The following is an 11,175-nucleotide window of genomic DNA, read 5'->3' as shown; positions in this document are numbered from 1 at the left end:
TGTTCTCTCATTTCTTTTGATCTATCTCTCTGAATCTACCTCACACCCCTCAACTCAGGAAAACCAGAATTTTGATTTTGAAAAATTCATTAAAAACCTCAGCGAATCTCAAAAAATCACCCCCGAAAACATGTAAAAAATCCCCTCTCCCGCCGAATATTGATCTACCTCTTGTATACTGTACTTGAATGTATCAATGTTTTTTTTTGTATATTTATCCCCAAGTGAATGAAAATTTCAGTTTCACATTTTGTAAACATTTTTGTTGGATTTGCCTTCAAAAGAGCTTCAAAATGAGTATAATCATGACTAGGGTTGCGGAAGTTTTGAAATTTTGGGTCCCACCACGAATATGACGGAACACTTAGAACTACCGTAACTTGGTCAGTTTTTTTTGAAAAAAAAATTTGAAAAATTTTTTGAAAACAAATTTGAAAATTTCACTACATTCAGCTTAAATGTTAGAAAAGCTTTAAAATGAGTATAAACACGACTAGTTTCGCGGAAGTTTTGAAATTTTGGGTCCCGCCACGAAAATGACCTGAAATCTATAACTACCGTAACTTGGTCAGTTTTTATGCAAATTTGAAAATTTTACCGCAATTGGACATAGTATCAAAAGAGCTTCAAAATAAGTATAAACATGACTAGGTTTAGAAAAAATTGAAGTTTTCGATTTTTGGGTCCCACCACGAAAATTCAAAATTTCGAGAAACCATGTCTTGTTTATACTCATTTAGACGCATTTTTACTCCCAAATTCAATTTTTTAAATTTCAAACACTCAAACCGAATTCTAGAAGAGTTACGGTAGATTTTGCTTCAAAAATCCGAAAAAAAAATGCAAAACCCCCCATAACTCGGCTCATTTTACTCCGTTTTCCATGATTTTACGGTTATTCTGACTGAAAAACAACTAACTTGCGTCCATAGTCTTTCCACTTCTAAGACTATCCGCGACGGAGGCAGGCATTAGTTCACAGAGGAGCTCATCGGTTTTTTGCTTCTCAATTTCCAGCTCTTGAGCCATTTTCTTCAATTTCTTCGTGGTTTCTTCAAGGGTCCGGCTGAAAATTTTTGGATTTTTCAAAGCTGACACTGTTTTCAGCATCACGAACTTCAATTCGACTTGACTCATTCTGCTCTGATTCAACATGATGACGTCACGAGTACCGTCGTGACGTTGCATGTCCGATAAATGCAAATTTCTTTCGATCAGCTCGCGAACCTGATAAAAAATCGATAAATCGATAATCGATAAATTACAGTACACTTACAGTAGTCACATTAACGCTGCACATGTACAATATGTATTTTCCCTCATCGATAAAAACCATTGAGCCCTTGAGAAGAACGGTTTTCGCCTCATCCGATGGGTTATGGACAATGTCTCCGAGACCCTTAAACATTGATTTTTTTGCCTTAAAAATATTTTTTTCGAATTTGTCTTTAAAAATGCTTCAGAATGAGTATAAACACGACTAGGTTTTTGAAATTTTGAAATTTGGAGAAATTGGGGTCCCGACACGAAACTTACTGTAACTCGACAAGTTCTTGTTCAACTTGAATAAACAACAAACCGTTCAACGTATTTTTGAAAGAGCTTCAAAATGAGTATAATCATGCCTAGGTTCCAAATTTTTTGAAAATTTGCACTTTTTTGGGTCCCACCACGAAAATCGAAATTTCATAATTAAAAAATGCTAAACTCTAAACCTACTGGATTACGGTAGTTTTTCCTTTGAAAAATCTTACCTTCAATCTAAACACAAAAAGTGAATTTTTGTAATACTTAATCGATTCGTATGAAAATGGAACTTCCGGATGGACCAACTCCAACAAATCGGTGACTCTTGTCTCTTGTCTCGTTGCATTTGGGTAGGTTTTCTGAAAAAAAGAGGCGTGGCTTAAAAAAGGGGCGGGGCTAAAAAAACCTTGATAAAATTCCCAAAGTGTTCGAGAAAAAGGTCCGGATCGAAGCAAATGTGATAAGGGAAGGCCAAACCAAAGTCCGTAGATGAGATTTCATAAATTCCCTGGAAAACAAAATTTTTGGACGATCACCGTAAAACCTGTAATAGAAGGGCCCTTTCACTTTGAGCTCAATAATCTCAGTTACTGTAAGAGATATTAGAAATGTGTCAATTAACAAAATGTTAGTGATATTATGACAAATATTTTATTAGTTGACATATTTTTTATATCTTTGATAGGGACCGAGATAATTGAGCTTAAAGCGAGGCAAGTATACTGGTGACGCAATCCGACCCCCCCCCCCCCCCCCCTCACTTGTATATTTGAGCTCAATTATCTCGGTTACTGTAAGAGACAACAAAAAGTCGACAACTGATAAAATGTTTGTCATAATGTCAGCAACATCTTATCAATTGACAATTGTTTATATCTTCAACTAGAAAGTGAGATAAATTGGCTCAAACTTGACGGCCAGATGTGCAATCCTAGATAATAGGATCCTCAACTTTGAGCTAATTTATCTTGGTTACTGTAAGAGATATCAAAAAAGTTTTAACTAATAAAATCATGGTGAGATTATGATAAACAAATTATCAGTTGACAACTTTTTTATATCTTTGACAGTAACCGAGATATACTAGCTCAAAGTTGAAAAACAAGTTTTACGGTAATTTTTGCGTTAATTTTCAAATGGAAATTAGGCCCCCCGTGAAGTAGGTCTAAAACCGAAAATAAGCCTACAAAAGAGGCCTAAAAAGGCCTCGGTTTTAGACCTACTTCTTCTTGCTCCGAATCTTTTGGGATTTTTGGAGAATCCGTCAGAGAATGATGGGGTACTAATTTCCACGCGGTCAACCGTCGACGAATGAATAATACCGTTGACAAATCAATTTGAGAGTCGGCTTTTGAAGAAATCGATTTCTGTTGGACACTATTGGCATTCTCAATTTGGGTAATGACAAAAACAACGTGCTCCGTGACGAATGCATCCAAATGCTCTTGCTTTCGTTCTTGAACCTTCATGACGACTTCTGTGTCGTAGATACGACGAGCCACTTCACGAACAACACCTGGAAAAGTACTAGCTCATGAAAAACCTGACAATTTGACCTAAATTTCATAAAAATTGAACCAAAACTGATCGAATTATGGTAATTTCAAGATTTCGTCCTTTTTGGGATATCTAAAAACCACCGTAATCCCTTTGTTTCTCATTTTTAAAATTTGAAATAAGAAATTTTGAAACAAGCACGAAAAACCGGTTAAAATGAGTATAAACATGGTATAGTTTGGTGGAAATCGAAATTTTCGAATTTCGTGGTGGGACCCAAAAATCTCGAGTTTCAAAAAATTTGAAACCTAGGCATGATTATATTTATTTTGAAGCTCTGTTGAAAACAAGTTCAAATTTCTACATTTCATGAAATTCGAACCAAAGCTGACCGAGTTATTCGGCTTTTACTGCGATTTCAAGGTAAAACTAATGTAACTCGGCCAGTTTTGATTCAATTTCTAGGAAAATTTGAAATTGTCATCAAAAGAGCTTCAACATGAGTATAATCATGCCTAGTTTCAGGACTTTTTGAAAATCGCCACTTGTTGGGTCCCACCACGAAATTCGAAAATTTCAATTCCCACGTAACTATGACGTGATTATACTCATTTTAACCGGTTAGAATTGCAATCAAATTAGCTTCAAAATGAGTATAATCATGCCTAACTTTAAAGATTTTTGCAAATTTACACTTTTCTGGGTCCCACCACGAAACTCTAAGAAACATTTTTCCACCGAACTATGTCTTGTTTGTACTTGTTTTAATCCTCTTTCTATGAATATTTTGAATTCCAACATTTCAAAATCATAAACTCAAAACCTAACGGGTTACAGTAGTTTTTAAACTTCCCAAAAAAAAAGGACTAAAACTTAAAATCACTGTAACTCAGCCAGTTTTGCTCCAATTTTCATGAAATTTAAGAATTCAAACTTGACATAAAAAGAGCTTCAAAATGAGTATAAACATGTCTTGTTTCAAAATTATTGGATTACTGTACCTTTAACAATGGGATACAATCCACTACGTTTCGAGTAGTAATGAAGCAAAAGTGTTCCATCCGCCTGCACATCACATCGGAATGATGGTCCACGGAGCTTCGTCTTGTACACCACATGATCAATGAAATAGTGTAGAGAATCGAGAGAGTCCAGAAAGCCCTGTAGTTTGTAGTTTGTAGTTGTTTTTTAAGTCATAGATCATCAAAATGAATAAGTTATCAAGAGGTCACCACCCCAGCTTATTTTCGATCTATGGATTTGCTTTTTCTGGATTTTCTTCTTTAAATCTTGAATTGGAGTTCAAAAAATCTGAAAATCCCAAAATCCTTGACTCACGGAATTACAAAAGTGCCTTCCGGTCACTCAAACACCTCTGAGAAGCCGAGCAAGTGCCGACCACTTAAGCGCTTCCCACAAAAGTGGTAAAAGTCAGCGCGGTGGTGTCGGGGATGTGGTGTGCGCTCATATGCGCAAGGTCAGGGGTTCGATTCCTCTTGTGTTTTTTGTTTTGTTTTTTGTGATGTTTCTGAGCGCTTTTTCAATCTTCTAGGGTCATTCAGACTACCCTAAGTCTTTCAAACTACCATATCCCTGATTCCTTACTTCTAGATCTGGAGCCATTGCTCTCAGCAGCTCATCCCAGCCGGTTTCCATGGTGAATTGAATCAAGAATCCACCATAAGCCTCCCAGATTTCTTCAATTGGAATTCCAATCACATTGGCCATCGAGTTGACCAAACGAAGCGTTTCATCGTCGTTGTAATAATGAGCAATCTCACTTTCAGTGCCCAATTCGAATTTGGCCATGTGGCTGAAAATGGAAAATTCTATAACTCGATCAGTTTTAGTTCGAATTGAATGAAAAATATACCATTGAACGTATTTTGAAAAGCGCTTTGAAATGAATATAATCATGCTTAGGTTTTAAAATTTTTGAAAAATTCCATTTTTGGGACCCGTCACGAAACTCGAAAATTTCGAATTTCACTGCACTCTGTCTTGTTTGTACTCATTTTGGCCCATTTTTAATGTATGTTTCAAATTTCGTGAGTTCAAAATAATAGACTCAAGGCATAATGGGTTACGGTAGTTTTACAGTTTTCCTAAATGGTCAAATCTTAAAATCATCACATCTCGATCTGTTTTAGTCCAATTTTGAAGAAAACAATAGTTTTGAACGTACCTTTAAAAGAGCTTCAAAATGAGTATAAGCATGCCTAGGTTTCAAAATTTTGAAAATTTTAACTTTTTGGGTCCCATCACGAAATTCGAAAATTTCGATTTCCAATAAACTATGCCTTGTTTATACTCATTTTGACCAATTTTCTATGCTTTTTTCGAATTTCCTGATTTCAAATGGATAAACTCAAAACCTAATGGGTTACGGTAGTTTTTCGATTTCCCAAATAACACCTAAACTTGAAAGTACCACAACTCGCTCAGTTTTGGTTCAATTTTTTATGAAATACGCAATTTTTCGAAAATGAGTAACATGGTAAATTTGGAACTTACACAATTTTCTCCCAAATGTCCTTTCCATACTTTCTAGTTACAAGTTGTCGGAAACTTTCGTGAATCCAACCGAACTGCAAAATATGGAATTTGTAGAATTGGGCGATTTTTGAAAAACTCACCATTTTCTTCAATCAGGTCTTCAGATTTTTTAAAATCTCGGAACTTCAGGAACTTCAAAATTTTAGGAATCGTAGATTTTCAGTGTATCCGGAATATTAGGAATTTCAGGAGATTTTTAGGAATATCAAATTTTGAGGAATTTCGGATTTTTAGGATATTGAGAATTTTAAGAATTTTCAGGTAGAAAAGAAAACTTATAAATTTTCGGAGGTATATACAAATTTTGAAGATGAAGAAGTCAGAAAAGTGGTCCAAACGTCTATGGATTGCGTGTCATTTGGATATTAATTATTCCGGTCCCGGTCCCGGTCGCATGATAACCTGGCCGGAGGAAAATGAGGAGAAGAAGCCACGTTTTCGTTGTTACATATTTTATGAACAAGGCAGTTTTAGTTTGGATATACGCCCTCCCTTCTCTCAGTGGATCTGAAGGCCCTGGGGACCAGGAACTTTCGACCTTCAGAAGTTCTGCAACTCTGGAATTCTGAGATTCTGAGATTCTGAGATTTCTGAGATTCTGAGATTCTGAGATTCTGAGATTCTGAGATTCTGAGATTCTGAGATTCTGAGATTCTGAGATTCTGAGATTCTGAGATTTTGAGATTCTGATATTCTGAGATTCTGAGATTTTGAGATTCTGAGATTCTGAGATTTTGAGATTCTGAGATTCTGAGATTCTGAGATTCTGAGATTCTGAGATTTTGAGATTCTGAGATTCTGAGATTCTGAGATTCTGAGATTTTGAGATTCTGAGATTCTGAGATTCTGAGATTCTGCAATTCTGAGTTTCCGATTTTTGAGAATTTCCCTCGGTGTTTTTTGTTTGTTTTTGGCTCATTTATGGTCCATTCTCTAGTTATTTTGGGACCGTTTGTGGCGTCTTTTCGGTTTATTTTTAGCCCAGTTTTGGTCTATTTATGGTCCGTTTTTGATCCGTTTTTAACCCGCTTTTGCCATTTTTGGCTCAATTTCAGTTTGTTTTTGGTCCGTTTTTCTCCGTGGTCTTGTTTTTCAACTCATTTTTGTCTGTTTTCTGTTCGTTTTTGGTCCGTTTTTGACTCGTTTTTAGCCCGTTTTCAGCCTATTTTCGGTCAGTTCGTAGCCCGTTTTTAGCCCGTTTTCTATCTTTTGCACCTCCGATTTTTCTATTTTTCCTGTGTAATTTTTAACCGCATCATAAAAATACAATTCTTCTTCTTTTTCTTTTTCTCCATACACATCGTGGCTGCAAAAAAGAGAGAGAGAGAGTGCAGAGAAAACGAGAGGAAAAGTGTAAGTGTATCGTTTTTTTTTCTTCCTCTTTCTCTGTCTCTCTCACTGTCTGCGTCTCCTCCTATTCCTACTCTCTCTCTCTCCCCTTCTTTTTCCAATGCCATTCTTTCTGTTGCTGTACTCTACCCTCAACCATTTCGGCTTCGATTTCTTGGGTTTATAAGGATTTTTATTTGGTTTTTTTGGCGCCAAATTCAAATTATTCAAAGGTGCAGATTTTCGGCGCCAAATTTGAACGGTTCTGGAATAATTAATTATGCCTATTTTTTGGAAAATTGACATTACACTATTTAAGAACTGTACAACTGCTGAAAATGATCTCGAAATCGCAAAATCTAAATTTTCAGCTTCCACGTGGCCATATCTTCTCTGAAATTAATTTTACAAAAAAGTTGTCAACTACAAAAATGAAGCTCTATTTTCATTTTATATTATCTGAAATTTTCAGACAAATCGAAAAATGATGAGCATTTTTTTCAGAGCTCCAAAATCTTTAGAATCGTTTTTTTCCCAAAAAAATCCAATTATTTTTCTCTTGCGACATCGACACCAAAAAAACGTTTTTTTTTCTGCAAAATTATTTTTTCTCTGCGTCTCTTACTCTCTGGCTTCCGTTTTTTGCAAATTTCCAGATATGTTTTCAATAAATTTAGCCTTTTTTTTAGAATTTTTCGAAAACTTTCGCCAAGTTTTCAAAATTTTCAAAAAATTTTAGTTTTCTTGCTTTTATAACTCAGAATTCCCACGAAAAAATGTATGCAAAGTTTTTTTTTGTGTTCCTTTTCTCCTTTTTGCATGCCAACAGGACAATATTAGAATCAATATGGAATGTATAATGTGTGCATACATTCCCTCACTGCTCTCACTTTGAGCTCAATTATCTAGGCTACTCTACGAAATATCAAAAATCTGTCAACTGATTAAAAGTTACTGATATTATGAGAAACATTTTATTAGTTGACTAATGTATGATATCTTTTATCGGAACCGAGATAATTGAGCTCAAAGATCGCAGGCTGCAAGCTCGTAGTACAGCCGGTAGCTTGTCCTTTGAGCTAAATTATCTCAGTTGCTATCAGAGATATCAAAATTATGTCAACTGATAAAATATTGCTCAAAATATGATAAAAATTTTATCAGTTAACAACTTTTTGATATCTCTTATAAGAGCCGAGATAATTGAGCTTGAAAAACTCAGACTGTCCATTTACTGATAAAATGTTCATCATGTCAGCATTATTTTATCAGTTAAAAGACTTTTGATATCTCTAACACAAACGAAGATAAATTAGACCAAAGTTTAAGGTCTGAACCTACTCCTTTTGGGTTGCACCCAAACTGTTAACTTTGACCTAATTTATCTCGGTTACTGTAAGAGGTATCAAAAAGTTGTCAACTAACGAAATGTTCACCATGTTATCAAAAATATTTTATCAGTTGAGAATTTTTTGATATCTCTTACAAGGGCTGAGATAAAATTGCTCAGAGTTGACACGCCTTTCTTTTACTGTATCATTCGTCTCTCACTGGCTCATGGTTCCCCAACTTCACCTTTTTTTCAGGGGTACAAATGATGGACTTAAACCAAATCAATAGCCTATTAAGCATCATGAATAGTCAAAGCCAATCAGTAATGAATCAACCATTCGGCAGCTACATGTCCCAGCTCCAACAACCGAATCCAGTGCAAATGCAATCCAACATGCAGCTCTACAACCTGCTGCTTCAGCAACAGAGTCTTCTGTCTCAACTTCAACAACCATATCCACAAGGTGCACAAGTCGTTCAGCAGAATTTGACAAACCATAATAGCGTGGTGCAGCCCACGAGCAGTAGCAATGGAGCTGGAGTGGCAACTGGAGCAGCAACTGGAGCAACATCCGGAGCCGCCATCGGCCATGTCAACCAGAACGGCGAAGGCATTTACATCCCAATGGCGACAACATCAGGGTACCCAGTACCTAGAGCAAGCATGTTCATGTTTGGAATCTGTCGATCGACTAATACAAGACTTTTGGGATATAAGAACTCCAAGGAAGGATGCTACTATTTCTTCTACTACGTCCACGCACAGGGCAAATTCTGGCCCCATGACTGTGATAAATGTCAGCCGGTTATCAAAGAAGCGTCTTTGAATCCCCTCTACGCAGAATATGACGACTTGTTGAGACAGAAAGTGCTTTTTGTGAAAAATCGGATTACCAGTAAAGTTGAACAATACAAGTTTGATATGGATACAGGAGTCCTCACTCAAGTCAAACGTCCTAGTATGGTATACTCGGCTTCGAAGGTTGTGGATAAGACTGCTGTGATTGGGGTTTGGAAGTCTAAGAATGGAAAGGATACGGTCATGATTGAGAGATCGACGACGTCCAGTTTGAGAAAAGTCAAGATTAATGGAGAGAAAACGGAGATAATGGCAGAGTGTCCGCTGGTGTGAGCTGCTTTTTTTGGATTTTCCCTCAAACGTTGTTTATTAGCTTATCGTCCACTTTGAGCTCATGTATCTTAGTTTCTGTAAGAGATATAAAAAAGTGGTCAACTAACAAAATGTTTATCATAATATCAACTGTATTTTATTAGTTGATTACTTTTTGATATCTTTCAAAGGAACCGAGATAAATAGGCTTAAAGTTGGAAGACGAATTTTTCCTTTTTTTTTGAATTTTTGGACTTTCGGATTTTTAAGATTTTTAGGGGTTTTTTCAAATATTCAGATATTTTGATTATGAAGTTGATAATCCAAAATATTCCGAAAAATCCAGAAATCAAAAACTCTTTGAAATCTAAAGATTTTGTTCGAAAAATTTTTAAACACATTTTTTTTTTCGAAAATGGAAACTTTGATTTGAAAGCCAGAAAGACTTGAAAATCCTAAAATCCAAGAATCCAAAAAATTAAAAAATCCAAAAAAAAAAACGTAAAACCTTAGAATTTTAAAAATCCAAGACTCAAAAATCATAAGAATCCAGATACTGTAAAACCTGTGATAGAAGGAACTTCATACTGTTAAGTTTCAGCTCAATTATCTCGATAGATATAAGAGATATCAAAAAGTTGTCAACTGATAAAATATTTATCATAATATCAGCAACATTTTATTAGTTGACACATTTTTGATATCGTTTACAGGAACTGAGACAACTGAGCTCAAAGTGGGCGTGGCTCAGTCGGCGCCGCTGGTTGCGTCGACACTATACTGTCGCGAGCTTTTGAGCTCAATTATCTCGGTTTCCGTAAGATATATCTAAAAGTTGTCCACTGAAAAAATGTGCATCATAATATCAACAATGTTTTATCAGTTGACACATTTTTGATATCTCTCACAGGAATCGAGATAATTGTGCTCAAAATGGACGGTTTGGGTGAGCTTCTATTAGAGAGAACTTTCAAAAAAAAAAATATTCCAAGAAAGTCCAATAATCTAGCAAATCGAAAATTTATGGATTTTCGAAATCCAAGAATTCCAACAACAAAATCATACTCCTTGTTTTGGATATTGAAGTTAAGCTCTCGAAATGTTTCAGACGCCTCTCAACTCCTCCCATCCTCGAAGAGCACAGATGTCAAAACTATCCAGAGCTATCCCAAATGGAACAGGATTACTGTGGCTTCCTCTCATCAGCAATTCCATTCATCTCGTATTTCTGCCCTCACACTCAACAGGAATTATTGAAGACGTACAACAAGGTTCAACACAAGTACATTCAATATTACTACAATGAAAACGAAGGTGTCTTCTATGATCTTCCATGTAAAATGTGTATGATTGCCCCAGTGGAACGGGATTTAATCCCAAAATACGCCGAGAAATATGAAGGAAAATGGGTCATAATGGCTCAAAATGCACATACGATTCATGTGGAACAATTCATTTTTAATGGAGAAACACTCAGTTTTGAGCAGGTCTACTATCCGGGACTACGGTATGATCAAGCGAAGGATTCGGCGAGTTGGGTTATTCATTGTGGAGAATATAATGGAAAACAGACGATTATAATGAAAGACGGAATGTATCGAATTCGAAAGGAGCAGTTTTCGACGGAAAAGTTAGTTTTCATGAATTTGGGTAATTGCCCACCCAACCCGTCAACTTTGAGCTCAATTATCTCATTTCCTGTGAAAGATATCAAAAATTTGTCAACTAATAAAATATTTATCAATTCATCAGTAATATATTTATCAATTCATCAGTAATATTTTACTAGTTGACAAATTTTTGATATCTGTCACAGGAAATGA

At 35.8% G+C, this 11,175-nt stretch overlaps 2 protein-coding genes across 2 annotated transcripts in view; one reads left to right on the top strand and one right to left on the bottom strand.

Moving 5' to 3' along the window:
* Positions 1-915: 915 nt before the first annotated feature.
* Positions 916-5,663, bottom strand: Cbr-gcy-35 (the record flags this gene model as incomplete). Its single annotated transcript, XM_045241342.1, has 10 exons — positions 916-1,066; positions 1,118-1,227; positions 1,277-1,399; positions 1,755-1,886; positions 1,934-2,035; positions 2,751-3,043; positions 4,026-4,185; positions 4,630-4,837; positions 5,539-5,612; positions 5,661-5,663. The coding sequence occupies 10 exons, from the start codon at positions 5,661-5,663 to the stop codon at positions 916-918; spliced, it is 1,356 nt and encodes a 451-aa protein (XP_045097025.1).
* A 2,840-nt stretch (positions 5,664-8,503) lies between these two features.
* The window catches only part of CBG20389, a gene marked incomplete at both ends in the record, with an annotated part of 4,896 nt that continues 2,224 nt past the window's right edge, over positions 8,504-11,175 (top strand). The window contains 2 exons of the mRNA XM_045241341.1: positions 8,504-9,369; positions 10,461-10,982. Coding sequence (XP_045097024.1) covers positions 8,504-9,369; positions 10,461-10,982 — 1,388 coding nt within the window. The remainder of the gene's footprint in view (positions 9,370-10,460; positions 10,983-11,175) is intronic.

The sequence above is a fragment of the Caenorhabditis briggsae genome (genome assembly GCF_000004555.2).
Source record: "Caenorhabditis briggsae complete genome, chrI, whole genome shotgun sequence".
Lineage (NCBI taxonomy): Eukaryota > Metazoa > Nematoda > Chromadorea > Rhabditida > Rhabditidae > Caenorhabditis > Caenorhabditis briggsae.
This window is presented reverse-complemented; position numbering and strand designations above follow the sequence as displayed.